The sequence below is a fragment of the Chelonia mydas genome, chromosome 3 (genome assembly GCF_015237465.2).
Source record: "Chelonia mydas isolate rCheMyd1 chromosome 3, rCheMyd1.pri.v2, whole genome shotgun sequence".
Lineage (NCBI taxonomy): Eukaryota > Metazoa > Chordata > Testudines > Cheloniidae > Chelonia > Chelonia mydas.
In genome coordinates, this window is record NC_057851.1 from 35,234,654 (window position 1) to 35,256,298 (window position 21,645).

General features: G+C 40.8%; 1 protein-coding gene across 20 annotated transcripts in view; it reads left to right on the top strand.

The window, feature by feature from the left end:
- MYT1L (myelin transcription factor 1 like) overlaps positions 1-21,645 on the top strand; it is a 387,237-nt gene that overhangs the window by 363,145 nt on the left and 2,447 nt on the right. For all 20 annotated transcript variants that reach the window (XM_037894144.2, XM_043542308.1, XM_043542307.1 and 17 more), the window contains 4 exons: positions 11,218-11,309; positions 16,893-16,996; positions 20,820-20,963; positions 21,282-21,645. The exon at positions 21,282-21,645 is cut by the window's right edge. In XM_037894144.2, coding sequence (XP_037750072.1) covers positions 11,218-11,309; positions 16,893-16,996; positions 20,820-20,963; positions 21,282-21,422 — 481 coding nt within the window. In that variant the 3' untranslated portion in view covers positions 21,423-21,645. The remainder of the gene's footprint in view (positions 1-11,217; positions 11,310-16,892; positions 16,997-20,819; positions 20,964-21,281) is intronic.

The window sequence follows — 21,645 nt, forward strand, 5'->3', positions numbered from 1 at the left end:
TCTCTGCATCCCATTCTGAGGTGACATGTACCCAGTCAATAAGGGGATTGCTGACATCACCCACTGTTATTGTGCTTTCTGCTTTTGTAACCTCTCTTAATATCTTTGGAATTTAACAGTCACTGTCACCATCCTGGTCAGGTGGTCAGGAATATATTCTTACTGCAATACCCTTTTTATTCAAGCATGGAATTTCTATTCCTAGAGCTTCTGTGGTACAATTTGTTTCATGTAAGATTTTTACGTTATTTGACTCCATGCTTTCTTTCACATATAGTGCTACTTCCCCACCAGCGCACCCTACTCTATCATTCCTATATATTGTATACCCTGGTATTACCATATCCCATTGTTTATTCTCATTCCACCATGTTTCCGTGATGCCTATTATATCAATATTCTCATTTAATACCAAGCACTCTAGTTCACCTATTTTAGCATTTACACTTCTAGCATTTGTACAGAAGCACTTGTATATTTTGTCAATATTCAGTTGCTTGCCTTCAAGTGGGACTCTATTTCATTTTATTGTTCCTCACGAGCACCTACCTATACTTTATTAACTTCTTTCCTATCCTTTTTACTAGGATATTGAGTTCTCCCTTTAAAAAATTCATCCCTAAAGGTCATCTCTACCTGAACAGTGTACTTCTCCACACTTGTTGGCTTTTCCCCAGCTTTTAGTTTAAAAAATCCTCTACAACCTTTTTAATTTTATGTGGAAGCAATCTGGTTTCATTTTGTTTCATGTAGAGCTCCTCCCTTCTGTTTAGACCACTCCTTCCCCCAAAGGTTCCCCGGTTCCTAATAAACCTAATCCCTCCTCCCTACACCACCATCTCATCCCCGCTTTGAGACCTTGCAGTTACGCCTGTCTTTCTGACCTTGAGTATGGAACTGGAAGCATTTCAAGGGTATCACAGAATCATAGGACTGGAAGAGACCTCGAGAGGTCATCTAGTCCAGTCCTCTGAACTCATGACAGGACTAAGTATTATCTAGACCATTGATTCTCAAACTTTTGTATTGGTGACCCCTTTCACACAGTAAGCCTCTGAGTGCAACCCCCCTTATAAATTAAAAACACTTTAAAAATATTTAGCACTATTATAAATGCTGGAGGCGAAGCGGGGTTTGGGGTGGAGTCAGGGGTGAAAGTAAGTCGAGTGACTTACTGATACGCTGGGGCCAGCTCTGGCCCCCAGAAGGGGCGGGGCCTAGGGCGGAAGGGGTGGGGCCGAGGGGGGCAGAGCCAGCCCCAGCCCACCCTGTAAGGTAAGTGCCCCCACTTCACCTCCTCCTCCTCCTCCCCCCCCCCACTGGGGTAGCAGCAGCAGCCCGGGGCTCTGGGGGCTATTTAAAGGGCCTGCGGCTCCCCTGCTTCTACCACCTTAGTCCTTTAATTAGCCGCCTGAGCGCAAGGGAAGCAGCGTGGCTCCAGCGGCTATTTAAAGGACCGGGGTGGCAGAGGCAGCTGGAGACCCAGCCCTTTAAATAGCTCCTGGAGCCCCCGCTACTCCAGGGCTCTGGGGGCTATTTAAAGGGCCTGTGGCTCCCCTGCTTCTACCACCCCGGTCCTTTAAATAGCCCCTGGAGCCCTGGAGTAGCAGCGGCGGGGCTCCGGCGGTTATTTAAAGGGGCGTACCGACTTACTTTCACCTCTGGGTGGAGTCTGACTGCTCCCAAGCCCTCACATAATAACCTCGCGACCCCGTGAGGGGTCACGACCAGTTTGAGAACCCATGATCTAGACCATCCCTGACAGGAGTTGTCTAACCTGCTCTTAAAAATATCCAAAGATAGAGATTCCACAACTTCCCTCGGCAATTTATTCCAGTGCTTAACTACCCTGACAGGAAGTTTTCCTAATGTCCAATCTAAACCACCTTTGTTGCAATTTAAGCCCATTGCTTCTTGGCCTATCCTCAGAAGTTAATGAGAACAATTTACCTCCCTGTTCCTTGTAACAACCTTTTATGTACTTGAAAACTATTATCATGTCCCCACTCAGTCTTCTCTTCTCCAGACTAAACAAACCCAATTTTTTCAATCTTCCCTCATAGGTCATGTTTTCTAGACCTTTAATCATTTTTGTTGCTCTTCTCTGGACTTTCTCTCATTTGTCCACATCTTTCCTGAAACGCGGTGCCCAGAACTGGACACAATACTCCAATTGAGGACTAATCAGCACACGAAGAGTGGAGGAATTACTTCTTGTGTCTTGCTTACATCACTCCTGTTAATACATCCCAGAATGTTGTTTGCTTTTTTTTGCAACAGTTTCCCCTGTTGATTCATATTTAGCTTGTGATCCACGATAACCCCCAGGTCCCTTTCCACAGTACTATTTAGCTTGTGATCCACGATAACCCCCAGGTCCCTTTCCACAGTACTAGGCAGTCATCTCCCATTTTGTATGTGTGCAACTGATTGTTCCTTCTTAACACTTTGCATTTGTCCTTATTGAATTTCATCCTATTTACTTTAGTTTGTCCAGATCATTTTGACAACATCCTATTTCTCCAGTTTGTCCAGATCATTTTGAATTTTAATCCTATCTTCCAAAGCACTTGCAATCCCTCTCATCTTGGTATCATCCACAAACTTTATAAGTGTATTCTTTATGCCATTATCTAAATCATTGATAAAGATATTGAACAGAACTGGACCCAGAACTGATCCCTGAAGGATGCCATTTGATATGCCCTTCAAGATTGACTGTGTACTACTGATGATTACTCTCTGGGAATGTTTTTTCAACCAGTTATGGACCCACTTTATAGTAGATGTAGGAATGCTACCACAGAGGTCCTGGACTTCAATCTCTTACGTAGAAACCTAAATTTGGCCTTCAGGACCTCTCTCCTCCCTTTCCCTGTGTCACTGGTACCTGCATGTTCCCTCACCACTGGCTCCTCCCCAGCACTGCATATAAGGCTGTCTACATGTCTCAAGAGATCCGCTGATTTCCTACCCGGCAGGCAATTCACTATGCAGCTCTCCCAGTCATCACAAACACATACTATCCATACACATACTCTCCATATTTCTAATAATCAAATCTCCTACTATTATTGCCTGTCTCTTCTTAATAATTACCCCCAGAAGGGTATCCTCAGTGCAAGTGGATACCATGACATCATCTGGAAGGTGGGTCCCAACTATGGGATCGTTTCCCTCTGCTCCATCTTGATGCTTTCCTCTCTTGAGACTTTCCTCCTCCTTAACAGCCCGGGAGCTGTCGGACAGGAGATGAGATATCTCTACTGTGTCCCTGTACATCTATGTATCTCTCTGTTTCCCTTTGTTCCTCCAGTGGAAAAAAAAAAAGCCAACATAAGGTTTATAAGGCACTAGAGCATTAAAAATGAGCTAAAACAAGATTACACATTAATCTCACTTGTAGCGGAAGACCTGTGACTCAGAAGTGAATTATAAAGGCCGTATATATGATGTGAGTTGATATGTATTATTCTGTTGAAACCACTAAACAATCTGGTGAAATATTTCCATTGGTTGAGGTTGTTTTTAGAAAAGTTAGTGATTTTTGACGCATTGAGGGTAAATTCTGCTTTAATTGTTTGATCACTGAAGCAGATTTTATTCATATTTTGTTCTTTCTCCTGAAGGAATGGAGGCAAGTAAATTCCTATACTCTCTCCTTAGCCTGGCAGTAGTCCTTCCTCACTCCATCCTCCTCTTCACTCTCCCTTTCTGGCGACCAGTAACTCCTCCCATTCCCATAGTAGTCTCTCAGCTTCATTCTTCCTCTGAATCTTATTTCTACCCTTGGCCCAGCCTCTCCACTTTAGCACACTACAGGCATTATGCTAATTCTTCCCTGTTCCTGGCCTAACGTTCCAGTGTGACCTGCCTTCCCCTGATTGTTTCCAACTTGGAGCAGCAGCTAGTAATCACCATTAGGGGAGGTGAATCACATCTGTAGTGCAGGCAGAAGTAAGTGGAGTGTTTACCAGCAGAGAGTGGGGTCTGCCTGCTTCCAAGATTCCCAACTCATTTCATTATTTGATTTTAAATGTAACCCTTTTTCCCGTCAGAGTTGGCAGCAACAAGGGCCAGGTTCAGTATCTAGGGGTTCCATTCCAATAACACAATGCAAAACCGGCTCAAGCCCCTACCTAGTGACCTGGGACAAATATATACCATCGCCGTTGGGCGCCTCCAAGAGGCAATACTTCCCCTCTTGCAAGCACAGAGTCTGAGTGTAGCAAAGCCTTTTAATAACAGAGAGAAACAATGTGGCATTATGTTGGGGAAACACCACCAACAGGATTCATAACACAACCCATGAGCAAAAAACCCACCCCAAGCAAATTGGGGCGTGTCCTTTCCCTTTGGTTCTTGAGTCCAGCAACCCAAAATCACCCAAAGTCCGAAAAGTCCAACAACAAAAGTCTCTGTCCCTGGTCAGTGCAGCCCCAGAGTTTGAAAGTTTATCTGCAGAGTTTTACCTCCCAACCTGGGTGGAGATGGGGGGAGTTAAGGGGCACCTTAACTGGTCCAAAGCCAATTGCCCCACCTCTCCATGGGGCTCTGCTCCTCTCCACCAGCCGTCCCACGAATTGCTCCGCTCTGCCAGCCATCCCATGAGCTGCTACAGCCATCCCGCAAATTGCTCTGCTCCAAGAGCCGCTCTGCTCTACCAGCTGTCCCGCAAACTGCTCCGCAATATATCTTCAGGCTCCCCCACTACTTAACACAACACTCAGTGATTTCAGCTCTTAGCAAGTTTAGCTCTTTTGTGATTTCAGCTTGTAGTAGGGGAGCCTCAGTGCTGGTGCACCGTTGGCCCAAAGTGAATTCAGCTCAGCAGCCTAAATTCCTAATGGAATCAAAATTAGCTCTGATATTCCACAGTGGAGAGAGGAGGAAGTGCAATTAGCATGTAGCATCACCATGGGGCCCATACCACCAGGTATTAATACCTATCCCCAGCCCCTCTCTCCATTCACTGGGTTTTGGAACACATGACCCTTGTCTAGCGGGTGCTGCTTTGTTGATGGTGAGTCCCTCCATCATAGCAAAAGGCCAAGTACAGTTCCACTGTCCTTGATTCACATAATCAGGATAATAACAGTTTATTCCTGCCTCAATAACAGAGAAACTGGGGCGCCTACAGCCGCCAAAGTGACCATCTAGGCGGGGTGGGTGTGCCTATGCAAATGAGATCAGCCCCTGAAGTTCTTTTCCACAACCCACCATGACGTGCCACCAGATGTCAGGGTAGAGCTCATCCTGACTCTGCTTACATCAACATTTCAACAAAATACACACATAAGGCAGTTAAAATTAGAGCTGGGCCAGGGATCGGGTCTTCTCTGTTGGCCCCATTATTTCCTGCAGAATTTAGGCTTGCCTTTTTTTTTTAATTAAATTTCTAGACCTTATGGGGGCAGAGGTAATCTGATTTTGAGTGAATACACTGTTGTCTCATTTGTCCGGCTCCTCAGAGAGATAAAGGGAAATAGTAGGGCAAAGAGAAGTGTGAACTACCCCCCTCATTATAATGCTATATGAACTCTGAATCCTAGCAATCCCAGGGACTAGCAACAAGAATTTTCCTATAAGCTAGGGACATATCAGTTGGAATGTCAGAGGAGGAGAAAGACCTGGGTATATTGGTTGATCACAGGATGACTATGAGCTACCAATGTGATGCAGCCATGAAAAAGGCTAATGAAGTCCTAGGATGCAACAGGCAAGGTATTTTCCATAGAGACCAGGAAGTGTTAGTATCATTAGAAAAGGCACTGGTGAGACCTCATCTGGATACTGTGTGAAATTCTGGTCTCCCATGTTTAAGAAAGATGGATTCAAACTGGAAGAGGTGCAGAGAAGGACTGCTAGGATGAGCTGAGGAATGGAAACATACCTTATGAGAGGAGAGGAAAAGAGCTTGTCTTGTTGAGCCTAATCAAAAGACGTCTGAGGGGAGGTGTGATTGCACTGTATAAATGCATCTGAGGGATACATACCAGGGAGGGAGAGGAGTTATTTAAGTTGAGCACCACTGTGTACCCAAGAACAAATGGATATAAATTGGCGATCAACAAGTTTAGGCTTGAAATTAGGCGAAGGTTTCCAACCACCAGAGAAGTGAAGTTCTGAAACAGTCTTCCTAGTGGAGCAGTGGGGGCAGAAAACCTGACTTGCTTCTAGACTGAGCTTGATAAGTTTATGGAGGGGGTGGTGTGATGAGACTGCCTATAATGGCATATAGCCAGCCTGCGACTTCTAGCAGCAAATATCTCCAACAGCTGGTAATGGGACACTAGATGGGAATGGCTCTGAGTTACTACAGAGGATTCTTTCCCAGGTGTTTGTCTTGCGCACATACTCAGGGTCTAACTAATCGCCATATTTGGGTTGTGGGGGTTTCGCCTTCCTCTGCAGCATGAGGCATGGGTCACTTGTAGGTTTAACCTAGTGTAAATGGTGGATTCTCTGTATCTTGAAATCTTTAAACCCTGATCTGAGGACTTCAGTAACTCAGCCAGAGGTTAGGGGGCTATTCCAGGAATGGATGGGTGAGGTTCTGTGGCCTGCAATGTACAGGAGGTCAAACTAGATGATCATGATGGTCTCTTTTGACCTTAGAGTCTTCAAGTCTATGAGCCAGTGTACAAGTCATCATGACACAAGTTCCCTCCCACCTGGGAGTTGTGGCCTCAGGCCCCAGGACAGGAATCAGTTGTTACCGCTGAGCCTCAGACTATCTGCATTTGTTTCTCCAAAGCCACTTCCTTCACCACTTCCTGGGATAACATGTGGCAAACTAAAAAGTTTAACTCAGTCCCTTACATTCTGTTCTCTTGGGATCTGTCCATGACTTGCTCCCTAGGCAAGCTAAACTACTTCTCCTCAGGGCACAGGCTCACCAGTCAAATACACAACAAAAGTCCAAAGAAAACAAAATTTTTCCCCTCAACTAATTTCTGAGGTCACAGTTTCTCCAAAGCAGGTCTTTGTCAATGTCCTACAAACTTCCCTGCCCTCTATCTTAAGTCCAGCCATGCAGGAAAAAACAGTTCCTACTTCTTCCTAGTCTTTCCATGTTATGAGGAACCAGAGCTGCTTTAGCTCCCTTTCAGATTCCTCACCCTCACTGAAAATCGGCCCTTCAACCTGCCATCGACGTGGGATAAAAGCTTAAACTGAGGGCTAAAAGAGAGAGAGTGGTTCAAGATAATTAAAATGGTAAAGAACCCTAAAGTTTCATGCTGCCATCCTCCATTCCCTCTGTTGTGCCAGTGATGCATTTCTCACAAACTTGTCTGTGCAAAATTCTCTATGCCACTCTTTATTCGTGTCATAGCTTTGATCCAAAGAGGCATTAATCTGTTATTTCAGTTCTTCCACAAGGTCAGGCCCTACTGTGCTAGACACTGTACAAACGCATTGTGCCAGATATAACAGACACATACAATATCTTTCAGATTATTGTATCAATTTTATAAATGTTATCTGTGAGCCAGGGATTGTATTCTAGCTGCACGGGCATAGGCAGCGAGTTATATGGGCCCGTGGTGCCTGAGCTCCACCAATATTCAGGGACGTGGACCCAGTTCCACCAACGTTTGGCTTATATTTTCAGAGCCGTCCTGTCCATGGGACAGACCGGGCAACCGCCCCAGGCCCCACGCTTTGCAGGGCTCCGCGCTTCAGGGGACGCAGGGTTCCAGGGCAGCCTGGAGGGTTAGCGGGGGGCCTGGCACTGGCAGCAGTGAACAACCCAGCCCCAGCCTGCTCCGCTCCACCCCGCCCCATCTCTTCCTGCCCTGGCCTGCCCCGACTCTGCCCCCACTCCACCCCTTCCTCAAACCCCCGCCCTGCCTCTTTCTGGCTTCTACCCACTCCCCACAAGTGACGTCGGGAGACGGCAGGGCAGAGAGGGCTGGGACCGGGTTGCTCACTGCTGCCAGCGCCAGGCCCCCTGCTATCCCCTCCAGGCTGCCCTGGATCCCAAGTTCCCCTGAAGCACAGGGCCCCCCAAAGCACGGGGCCCAGGATGGTTGCCCTGGTCTGTCCTATGGATGGGATGGCTCTGCTTCGACCCGTTCTGGATACCACCAAAAATTATGCAAAGGAGGTGCCCATGTGCATGGGGGAAGGTTACCAAATTCACTCCAGGAACTAAAATCAGTGGGAGGTGATTACTGAAAATCCTGAGACAGGTAAACAACTCCGGAGAAGTACCATGCCCTGGGAGGAACTGTATAAACTCGTTCAGACTGGGTTCAAGAGGCCCAGAAGACAAAGAAAGGGCTTTGCCGTAAAGAATCAGCATAAATTGATTCAGGGGCCTTCATTTTGATCCAAAAACTGACATGAGATTGTAACCAGGAGGGCAAAATCCTGCTGGAAGGGTTTGAAGGACTAGAACCTACCAGGCTTTCCATGTGAAATATGGGTGACACCTAGTATGCCTGTAGATTGTATCTTGTTTTATAATTTGTGTCCTTTATAATTCTTTTATCCTAAAACAAACATACTGTGCTCCATGAAGGCTGACTGGTCACGCTATCATTGTCCCTGGGAACAAACAGACTGCAGGTTCTGGACTAAAGTCAGACCTACTGTGATGACAGTGAATTGTAAGGGGGACTGCAAGCCTAAATCCCCTGTGTAGAGGGTGAGGGAGAGAGTGATTGCTGGAGTCCTGACATCTAAAGGTGTGCCCTGGAGGAGACCACAAGGGAGACAGGGATACTGTTAACCTGGAACTGTGACACACGTAATAAGAGACAGTCTCTGTCCTGAAAATTTTTCTTCTAAATAAACAAAACAAATACAAGGAGAGAGCAAGGGAAATAAAGTGATTTGTCCAAGGTCACGCAGCAAGTCAGTGGCAGAGTTGAGAACAGAACCTAGGCTTCCTGCCTCCCAGCCTAGAGCCCTATCCACTAGAGCACACTGATAATAATAGCCATAGTTTATTATTATATATTATTTCAATAATAGAACTGGAAAAATCAATTTTGAAAATATTGATGGAAAATGGGGTTGAAAATTTTAAATTTTTTTGTAAAAAATGTGTCCATCTTTTTATCAGTTCTGCTTAATAATAATAATAATTATTATTATTATTATAATTCAAAGCCTTGTAGATATGATAATTCAGACCATTCAGAGTAGTATATTTTAATGAGTGAACATCAGTGTTGGAAAGTCACAGGTTTTAAGGTCAGTAGGAACAAATACAATCATTTAGTTTGACCTCCTGCAGGACACAGGCCATACAACTTCACCTAATGATTCCTGGATCAAGCTTGATAACTTGTGGTTGAATTGGAGCATATCTTGTAGGAAGAAATCGAGTCTTTATTTAAAAACTCCAAGTGTTGGAGGAGCTACCATAGTTCATGGAAATTGGTTCCATATTGCACATACCTAGGTTATTTAGGAGAAAAATTAACTGCTGTACTGGTTCTGGCTCTGCATTTAAGCTTGACATGTGAACAATTAAAAAACAGTAGAAATAGTTCACTCTAGCCTTGGGAACAAAGTGCAAATTTCACAGTTTGCAGAAGCATATATGTAGCATGTGGAATCTAGAGTTCAAATGTGTTATTAAATTTTGAATATATTGGTACTGAAAGAATGTAGAATTGATTTTGGAAACATTTCAGAATGTCCTCTGCTTTTAAAGACTGATAGAAATGGGAACACAGTACTCCAGCTTGTAATGACGTTAGACATATTTTTCCTCCTGCTGATTCTACTACACAGTGCCATGTTAAGGACAGGATTTTTAAGAATGGGAACAGTTTTGTGCCCACAGTTAATTGCTGAGTGTGAGCACAATCTGGCCCAACATCCTTTTCATTTGCCAGGATAGAACAATTAGACATATTCTTTTGCATGGTGTGATTAGAGGATGACCATAATATGAGAATTACATTTGGGGAATGTAAGCACACTTTTAAATGTCCCACACTTAGGGACATTTTTTCAAAAATACATGGTGAAATCTTGGTCCCTCTAAATTTAGTGGCAAAACTGCTATTGACTTGGGTTGGGCCACAATTTCACCTACAATTTTTTAAAGTCTGAGATAATCAGATGTCTAAATACTAGTGGATTGTTGGGGGTTTTTGGCCAACAATTAAATCTGAGTTTCCATATTTCTTTGATCACATCTGCAAATGGTGGAAACTGCTGAAAGTTGATCAGTAAGGGATATTGTATCTTGGCTGAATGGATTTCTGGGGTGCCCAATATAATACAGTACCTCTGCATTACTATGGGTATTAATCAAAGACTATATAAGATTAACTGGATAAATGGTTTGTCCTACATTTCAGAGATGCTGAATTGAAATTCTGTTGGGATTGTAGTTGTATATAGAAAAATTGCCTCATACTTTTAATTCTCTCGGTTTTAAATGGATTGCTGCACGTAATTGTCTTAATCAAAATTTTCCTCATTTCAAGAAAATATTTAAATAATTATTTGTATGTATTTCATCTATTAGTATATAGAACATGTGTCCCCAAAATAGTGTCTAGGACTCTGTACATAGAATGAGATAGTGGAGGAGCGAACCCTGAAATAGTGTTAAATCGCATTTTACATGCAGGTCTCATCGTGCGTAGGGAATGCACTTTTCTAAAGTCCAAACAAAAATCTGATCCAAAGTAATTCACATGTTTTAAAAAGTGATTTAGAAAAAGAACAATTCAAATATAGGAATAGGTTATATCTAAAAACGTGCATACTAGTCATTCAGAAGAGCTCATTATTAAAGACACAATTAGAGCTAGCCAGTTCCCTCAGTCCTTGAAATTCAGAGTTCCTGTGTTTGGGTTTTTGAGATTAAAGGTGTAGGGCACATAGTGTTTTGTTTAAATGGAGCATTTAAGCAGTAACCCTTTTTATAAGGTAGGTTTTTTTGGATACTACATCTTTAAAAGGTTGCATTGTTCTTTTCCTAGTTTAGATTTTGTACTTAAAATGCTTTTTCTTGGATTTATATATAATCTGCACATTGAAAAGAGGTGGGGGCAGAAAAATAAAACCAAAAAATAATTTATGAAGCTCCTCCCTCTCTTTCAGAACCACATACCCTATCATTTTGGTGCAGAGTGGAGATAAACTTCCTCTCAGATGTTATTGTCATGACAGTTTTAGTTGACAAATTTATTGTCAATGACCTATTACAATTTAATAGGCTCTTTATTTTCTTATCGTTCACAGTCTATCAGGATGCCCCAGAGCCACTTCCGCCATGAAGAAGGCAAAGCTGTCTGGAGAACAGATGCTAACAATAAAGCAACGGGCCAGTAATGGTAAAATTTTAATAATTCTCTTTTAAATATTACCTCTTTCCAAGATAAAAGACACATTGCTATGTGAGCCTTTTTATAAGTCTTTCTTAGTGTATACCATGAAGGAGATCATTTTAGAAAGCAATGCAACTGACTTCCATGCTATTGAAGCCTGAGCCAGAAATACAGGAGGTCAGATTCTGGCCTGAGTTACACCAGAGAAAATCTGAAAAACTCTATTGACTTTATTGAGGAGATTCTGGATTTACACAGGGGTAGCTGTGTAAATATTTTCTAATATAATAAAATGCTATGTTTTTTCTGACTCAAGTCTGATGCTCCAAGGTGGCCAGTGGGTCTCACATTGCACAACTGCTCAGAAGAGGAGGGGACCTGATTTTTAGAGGTGCTGAGCACTCACAGCCCCCACTGGTTTCAACTGGAGTTGTAGGTACTCAGCACCTCTAAAGTCAGATCAAGAGGGCCTTGTGTTAATCATCTTCAGGAAATCCTCTGGCCAATCTGGAGGTCCATATTCCTGGCTGGGAACCTCTTGACCAATGGAAAACTGTACAAAACTACTTTCTACCTTCCTGCAGTTGTGCTCCAGGACAAATACTGGCAAAGCAATATCATAAAGCTGCATTACATCCAACATCCCAGCCATGTTGGAGTTGCATGAAAAGCACTTTCAGCAATTCATATACATCCAAGGGAAAGTACTTTTTAAACTTTAGAGAGACAAAGTGGATACAGTAATATCTTTTATTGGACCAACTTTTATTGGTGAGAGAGTTTGAAAGCTTGTATCTCTCACCAGCAGAAGTTTCTCTAATATCCCACCTTGTCTCTCTAATATCCTGAGACCAATACAGTTCCAACACTTCTTAAAGTTTGGAATTGTATTTAATGAGAGGTGCTTATTTTCTTGAACCATTAATCTCATCCCTTACACATGGGATAAACTGCCATCCACAATCCATAAAGCTGCCACCTTATCCACCTTCAAGTCCCTTCTCAAAATTTACCACTTCCTTAATACTTATGGAATGTTGCCATCTGTTAACAGCTAGCCAGGTGACAATTTGTGTTTACTGCTCCAGACTGGTTAAGAATTGCACACAGCCTATGATTTTGTTACCCTGTTTCCCCTAATCCCAGTCCAATTGTTTGTCTCATACATCTAGTGTGTTTTGCCATTTAGACTGTGATCTCATTAGTCAGGGACTGTCATTTGTTATGTGTTTATACAGCTCCCAGGCCTAGATCCTCAATGGTATTTAGGCACCTAATTCCTATTGATTTTAGTGGGAGTTAGGTGCTTAAATACCTTTAAGGAGCTAGGCTCCAGCACAATGGGGCCCTGACTTGGTTGGCCTCTAAGCACTACCATAGTATAAAGGAGCCTATAATGAATAACAGGTTTCAGAGTAGCAGCCGTGTTAGTCTGTATTCGCAAAAAGAAAAGGAGTACTTGTGGCACCTTAGAGACTAACCAATTTATTTGAGCATAAGCTTTCGTGAGCTACAGCTCACTTCATCGGATGCATTCAGTGGAAAAAAAAATGCATCCGATGAAGTGAGCTGTAGCTCACGAAAGCTTATGCTCAAATAAATTTGTTAGTCTCTAAGGTACCACAAGTACCCGTTTTCTTTTTATAATAAATAATAATCCCTACACAGGACCTCTTCAATTACAAAGCAGTTAAAATACCGCAAATTGGAACTATGAAATTAAGAAGCAGCTTTGATTGTCTCCAAAAGGAATCCCATGCACTCCTCATTAGCTGGAAGAATAAAAGCTATGACACTTCAAAAGTCTGAAGGGGAGGTCTATAGTCAGGAAAAAATGGGAGATTCATCAGAGTTCTTCTAGAACTTGGGAGAAGGGGGAAGGAGCCTTTAAAAAATTCCAGAATTAATTTGTTGTTACAAATGTAATGAATATAGAGTTATCACATTAATAGTCAATTGTATTGGTGTCTGCAAGACACATTAAAGATATGTGTAATCTATTGGTGGCAAAATATCATTAATCAAACATACCAAGAGAAAACCCATCCATCAGAAAGACTGTAATTAAGTGTGTACGAGGGCATGAGATTGGTTTAAAAATCATGAGATTTAAAAAATCACTTACTTTCTTTTTAATGTCTGCTGGGTTTTGAGCCTCTAGGGAGAGCTGTCTACCTGCAGTTTGTATATGAGGTTCAAAAATCAACCTTTAACACACAAGCAAAAAATGTGCCCTTCCCCACTGGCTGCCTGGAGGGAGACTCCACTTTGCCTCCTGATGGCAAGGACATCTTTCATAAGGGTCACTCTCATTGATTATGGACAGCCATCTTTGCTGAAGGCAACTTAAACTTCCTTCACAACAACCTGCCTCAGAATGGTCAAGCCATGCTTTGTCACAGAGTAGTTCCCCCTGTAGCAAACTGAGTGCGCTTTGTCAGATCCAAGGGCTGGCTCAGTAATGGAGCTTGTCAGAGGAGTTTGCCTGACAGTTTCTTAATTTCCCTGACCCTATCTCATACATATCCCTACGCCTAACTACAGGAGCATGGGGATGCTAGTGGGCAGCTTCCCTAAATGGCTGGAGCACTGTTACTGAGCCAGCCCCTGGGCCTGACAAACTTCCCATGCTTCACCACAGGTGAGATCTTCGAGGTGACAAGCCACAGGAAGGTCATTAGCCTGGGGGAGCTCTTGAGTAAAACAGAGACGTGGGAATAGTGGGAATTTATGTGTGAATGTGACATCTTTAACATACAAACCCCTAAGAAATCAACACACAAAAGCCTGTGTTGCCTGCATATATCACATACCTGACAAAAACTCCCAAAACAAGGAAATAAAAAGTTAAGCTATCTAATAATGCATACTCTCTACTCCTCCATTCACAGGCATGTGCCTTATCACTATCACAACTACCACAGACTCAGTTCTCCTGCACCATCTTTACCAAACGACCCTTTCCCATACACCAAACTACTTCACCTAGCATCTGCAACCAGTAGTGTCGTGATGGGGGAGTTTTGTGAAGGGGATGTGCAGAAGGGAAGGTTAATGAGTAAACGAGCATGTCAGGCGTGAGTGGTTCAGTTAGAGGACAGTTGGAGAAGGTTGTACAGAACAATGTATATACGGTAGCAACAATATTTAAAAGTCTGGCCCTTTTTGTCCCTGTGTGGAGATACAGCTTGGAGAGGTTAGAGAAATATAACTTTACAGTGTGTCCAGTAAAGACATTTGTAAAAGGAAGATTCCTGAATTAAAAAGATCTCCACCCCAGCAACTGGAAAAACAAAGAGAAATGTGATGATCAATGTTATATGTATAACATGGAGCCATTTAGTCTAAATGCACTTCTCTTCAAGAAAGCTACAGACTATGCAAACTATAATTCTGCTGATGATCATGCAATACAGAAATTCCTTGGTCAACAGGGATTGACATCCATACAGTTGTGACACTTAGGACCAGATCCTCGGTGTACATTAGCATAGCACCACTGAAGCCAATGGAGCTACATGACTTTACACCAGCTGAGGATCTGGCTTTAAAGCCCATGATCACATAGCAAACACATAAATATAGAATTAAATAGGACTCAAAAGTGATCTCCTTTGGGAAATTTGAGTCACCAAAGAAGATACAAGACCAATAATAATTAATACCAAGACTTAAACATATAAACCAGCGCAATAATTCAGTCTTGGGCTTTCTAGTATCTACTGTCACAGACAGAAACAGCATGAATTACAAAGACCTATAACCCACATCTACCGATGGATGTAGTTCATTACAGACTTTAATAAAGCATTTCAGTGTTATGAACAGGAAGGAAGCTAGACCAACATCCATCAGTGATGTGTCCAGTCCTACTCTGGTGAAATCAGTGAGAGTTTTGCTATTAATTTCAATAGGCAAGGAATGGGCTGTAGAGGTAACATTTTCAAAAGCAACTAATAAGCTGCTCAGAGCCCTAGTTCAACCCAAAGCTGAGATGTAAACTAAGCGAGGAAACACCTATCTCGCCAGTGGGGCCCCATCCCTGGACAGAAAAGATGAATACTTATGTTAGAAGAAAAGGAGTACTAGTGGCACCTTAGAGACTAACCAATTATTTGAGCATAAGCTTTCGTGAGCTACAGCTCATGAAATCTTATGCTCAAATAAATTGGTTAGTCTCTAAGGTGCCACTAGTACTCCTTTTCTTTTTGCGAATACAGACTAACACGGCTGCTACTCTGAAACTTATGTTAGAAATATTATTGGAGAGAAGCAGACTCTGCTCTCAGAAATCAACAAACGTGAACTTATGTATTTTGATCACATTAGGCACAGATATGGGAATATCCTTGAGAAAGTTATCATGGAAGGAATGGTGGTGGGTCATCATACAAGGGGATGATCAGAAAGGAGACGGATAGATGGTGTGTGGCAGATCACTGAGAGATCAGTTGATGAGTGTGTGAAGTTGGCAATGGATCAAGAAGACTTCCAAAAATTCTGCTATGATGTGACCAGCATTTAGACATGAAAAAATGGACTTTACTTCCTTACTGAACATGCCTACTGGATCAGGCCCCAAAGGCAAGATAGGCAGGAGAATGCCTATTTTGTTATCCCACTGGGGTTAGGTGTGAGTTAGGTATGGCAGGATTTAGGCAACAGAGTGCATGTCCAGTTGCTGAAATGTAGGTGCCTTGGCGACTTTTATGGTGGAAACATAGCCACCGAGGGAATTTAGGTACCTCCAATGTTAGGCAGCAGCTGAGAAGAGGTTTTGGAATGCCAGTGGTGCCTAAATATTGGACTTAGGCAGTTAGGCACTCTGGTGCATAATGAGACATATAGGCACCTATTGGGTATTCTAAAGTGGCTAACTCCCATTGAAATTATTGTGATTTAGGCATCTAGGTGCTTTTGAAAATCCCAGCAGGCACCAATCTGTGTCTCTTAAATACCTTATAAATCTGACTCCTAAATGCTTAAGTAACTTTTGAAAATGGGACTTAGACTCTTGAGTCACCTGAACACTTCCGAAAATGTTACCCTAGGTCATTCGGTAATGAACTATGGAGGTAGCAGAGGCTGCAGGGGGTCCAGATTGACAGTGGTATTTTACAGTTTTTCTGTGTTGTGAAATGTTTCCCCTGACTATAGGAGCAAGTGGTTTTGGGATAATTGTGACTTGAAACTATTGCCTTGTTAGGATATTTTTTCTTTCCTTAAAAGGACAAGAGATGTTGCCAGTATTTTTTTAAAAGGTTAAGTGTGACAATGCAGCAGAATTCATTAAGTAGAGGTACATTTCTAATAATGTAAAGATATAATCAGTATATTTAAAGAATGGTGTTATGTTTTTATCTCTCCCTAAGCTGTTTCTACCATTCTCATTGGAAATCACTGCAGTTCTTAAAAGAGACATGATTAGAAATATATGGGTTTAACTTCGAATGGGAAGTTTGATGAGACTTAGTGTTTCTGAACTATTTACTTTAATAAGTTTAATTTCAAATATGAAATGACTCAGTTGCAGAACACAGATTTATAGCTTAATTATTTTAATATCTCCTTTATTTTTATATTGCATAGGTATAGAAAATGATGAAGAAATTAAACAGCTAGATGAAGAAATCAAGGAACTAAATGAATCCAATTCCCAGATGGAAGCTGATATGATTAAACTCAGAACTCAGGTAACAGTTTTATGAAGCCTTAAATTTAGCTACTTTTTACACATGATTGATCAAAAGAAATATAGGAGAAAACTTGTCTTTGGAAAAATTGTTTTCTTTCACATTTTTGCTCACATTTCATATGTTCTTAATTTACATTTATAAGCTTAGAAAACAGTATCTGTGGTGCTATTAAGTAATTATTTCCCACCACAGTGGCCACCACTTTTAAAAACTGAAAGTCATGGCTAAATAGCCATCTTTGCATTTCCTTCTTATAAGATTTTATAACACCCTCATATCTGTTAAACTCTCAGACAGCTAAATCATGGCATTAGTAGATGGAGAACACAGCAGTGGCCAGGGCATTCTGCTTGCAGAGGGAGTACACACAGAAGCAGCAACTGCTACACTTGTAATATTGTATAGCGATCACTCCCCCTGGCAACAGCACCAGACCACTGATTGGTTGGAAAGGACACAGTCCATAGCCCAGCTTCATCCTATTTGGGGTCCACAAGAATTGGTCAGAAAATGGAGAACTATACTGTGAACATTTTCATTTCTCTTTTTTCATGAAAATCTCTTTTGTTGAGGTTTTTGACCACTTCTGTAGCTGAATAGAAAATGGGGTAGGGGTTCATTTGCTTTCCACTGAAATTACATTTTCCAGCTGGCTCTCATATCTAGTGCAGTTCATGATGCTTTGTCTCCCCACAGTTTGATATCAGTAAGGTGTAGTAGGTACAGTCTACATTAAGACTTACAGGGTTTTTTGCAAGTGGTTTTTTTTTAAACGCCTTCCATCTGGGCAGTCCAGTATTCGTTAGGCCAGATCTCATCCTGTAACCTGCCACAAGTGTTTGGATTTCTGGATGAATACCTAATACATTATGGCCATATAGAAAAATTAAATAAAAAACTGAAAAACCCTCAGTATTCAAATACTCATACTGCTACTCACATGCATAAAGTTTTTCTTGTATGAAAGAATGTGTAGGATCAGGGCTTTTAGGTGGAAACTTGTATCAACTCAATGAACACATGATCCCTACGCTAATTTTAGCTTTCACTTCTCAAACTGGTTCCACTGCGTTTAGGCCACTGCATATTCTTAGGAAATGTTCAAGGGATCTATTGCACATTTTGATGTGACACAGACTTGGAAAGAGGGGAAAAGTGTTGATTACAAATATTTACTGTCACTAAAACTATTGACATCGAATGTAGAATCCCAACAAAATCAGACTTCACAATTATTCAGGGGGCACACTCTCAACCTGTTGTGTTCTCCAAAGGAAAATGAGTTTCCATTTCAAAAGGACAGAACTGGTGGGGCAAGTCATCAGATACCTTAAGGTCTTCATCAACTCATTAAAGTCATTAAGACTATCACAGTCAATATGTACTGTATTGGACAATAAAATGTTAACATTAACCTTAACAAAATATTTGCTATTATAAAAATACATTGTGTTATGTAGATTTCAAACCAAATTCATTATATAAATTGGGAAGTATGTGAAAGAAAATTTATAATATTGAGAGCAGTTTCTGTTCTGTAATTTTACTTAATTTATACACTGAAAATGAAAAGTCACTTGATATGAGCCATAACTAATGGTGCCAATTACATTTCAGATATCTTATGAAGGTAACAGTGTGCCACTGAGAGGTGCTGATTACCTGGAACTTCATGAAAATCAATGCAGTTTCAGGTGCTTGGCATCTCTCAGTGTTTGGCCCAAGAGGAAAAATCTATCAGATAACAGTCCTCAGCCACCTAAAGGACCAATCCTATGAGAGACTGTGCAATCTCAACTCCCATTGAAATCAATAGGAGTTGATGGTACTTGGCACCTCCCAGGATTAGGCCCTAATTATATTTGATGTCAGAGGTCAATATTCTGACTCCAGTTATTACTTTTGATATAAAAAAGTAAGGATGAATATTAAACATAATGACTTGGAATATGACTGACCTGAGCTAAGAAGAATTAAGAAAAAAAAAAGTTACACATATGTAGTAGGACTGGCTCTTTCGCACTGGATTCCAAAAAGAACATGAGTTTAGAGCATGTGCCTGACCTGCTCTCTGACATACACAAATTGAAAACATAGCAAAAAAGCAGGAATATCTTTCCATTCTCTATGTTAAAGTAAAATCTGTCTGTGCCTACTGCAGCACGCTGGAGAAATAGTTCGAGAATCATTCATCCCAAAGAAATGTTCCCCTGTAACATTGACAGTGTGTGTCTCAGCTTGGATTATCTGCTGCATAAATATCAGTAGTCAAAGTTAAACCTACTTGACAGCTAGTCTTATGTGTGCACCAAGCTCTTAAGAAAATATTTACTTTTATAAATTAATGTCACAGACCAAATTATCAAAAATCCACAATGATAGACTTGAGACATCTAACTATCTGATTGTGCCATCAAACCTGCTAAAACATACTGGCCTAGGCTCATCTGATGTTCTTCTCCCCTTGTGACCTCTATACTGTTTGTGCTGACAAATGAGAGAGTTCACATCAAAATTCTATCGTTTTTTCCCATAATTTATTATACCGGCAGTTCATTGTGGATGTCAAATTAGAACAAGTGACTGTCACTTTGAGAGTTTGGCCCTATATGCTCTTTTCTGCTTCTTTGGCTTCATTTTCTACCCTCTTGCCAATGTACATCTCACCCTACACACACACATTTTATACTTGGTAATAGATGAGTTGCCCTATGTCATGGAAATTAAATAGCCATGTACACTGGTCACACTTTAAAAGTTTCTTCATTTTAGAAAGATTCTACAGGTTTGAACAGTATACTTAAAATGGGGAACACTGTTGGAAATGCTAATATCTCTCCAAATGGAATATATTTTGACAGTAAGTGTAATATCAGTCTCAAATCCAGTAAATTACTTATATAGACCACTTCATGTTTATGCAGCACACAGTTTCTTTTCCTAAATTTTAGCCTATTTGAGACAGTAATCAAATGTCGTAAGTTCTGTCTTTAAGTCCTTTACATCTTAGAGAATATTTATAAAAGCCATACGACAACAAATATATTGCTAATAAAATACAGCAAACTTAATTTTGTTTGTCATTAAACACAAACATTGACAGCTGTTAGTAACATAATGCAAAACATAAAAATATAGAAAAGAATAGTACTAAGACACTCTTACCAGATTATTTTGCTGTAACTATTGTGCAACAATGTGTAATTCTTTAGCTTTCACTGGCAGTTCTGTGAGAATATTCATTGGGCAGTATAAATTAAAGGCAAATATAGTTCCAAAGAGCTAAATGGTGACAGCAAAGAATTGTGCACACTTAGTTAATATGGCATATGCTACAAAAATGTGATAAATGTATCATCTACTCACATTGGCCCTGATCCTGCAACCTCATGGATACAGGTGGATTCTCATACCCATATGGTGCCTCCACTGATTTCAGCTGGGGTCCAGATACACAGAAGAGTCTGCCCACATGAATCAGCTTGCAAGATTGAGGCCCTTATAAGTGCCTTTAAATACAAAAGGATATTTATTTTAAAAATATTACATCGGTACAAAACCAGTACAATCAAATGTAAGGTAAATCAGTACTTCCACCATAAAAAAAAGACAAGCCGTTAAAATAAAGTCATATAATTTGCAGTTGTACATAGCAGAAAAACCTCTTAAAATTATAAAAGATTATAAACAAATGAAACCTTTTTATTTAAACAAAAAGGGCCTTTTTTGTTCTGATATTACTGTTATCACTCACTTCAAGAACGCATGCTTTATAACGGCTTGCCTTATATTACATTGTACACAAATTTGTCCATTTTAGATTACTACAATGGAGAGCAACTTGAAGACGATAGAAGAGGAGAACAAAGTAATTGAACAGCAAAATGAGTCTCTTCTTCATGAACTGGCCAATTTAAGCCAGTCTTTAATTCATAGTCTAGCTAATATCCAGCTGCCACATATGGTAAGTGATTGAGAGCACAAGTTAAGGAATTTGGCGATCTTCAGTTCACCTCATACAGTAGATGTCGTTTTTATGTTTATGGTTCCTCAACCAGTTGGATATTTGTGGTAACAACACTGAAACCATAAAGATAAATTTAACTGCTAACAAAGGCACAGTGGGCCTGTTCCAATGTATCCTGTAAAATTAAGATCTAAATAGGCATTTTAAATATTATAAAAAATGGTGGCAATATGATATGATAGTATGTTATGCTTAAATGAATATACAATCAAGAAAATAAAAGTTGTATATGAACTACTATTTAATATCTCGTAGGAACCAATCAATGAACAAAATTTTGATGCTTACGTGACCACTTTGACGGACATGTATACAAATCAAGATCGTTATCAGAGTCCAGAAAATAAAGCCCTACTGGAAAATATAAAGCAGGCTGTGAGAGGAATTCAGGTCTGAACAGCTGCTATAGTGGTGAAAGTCTTGCTTAAAAAAAGGATGCCTCTTGTTTTTTGCTGCTGTAATTTACCAGAAAGTGTTATATATTTATTTCTGTTTGAAACAGTGTTATGCTTACAAGACTTCATAATGATTTTATGTCTTGCTTTAAAGATAGTAACTGCAGAATAGTTTTTTGAATACATTCACATTTTGTACGTTTTCATATAAGCTGACATAGTGT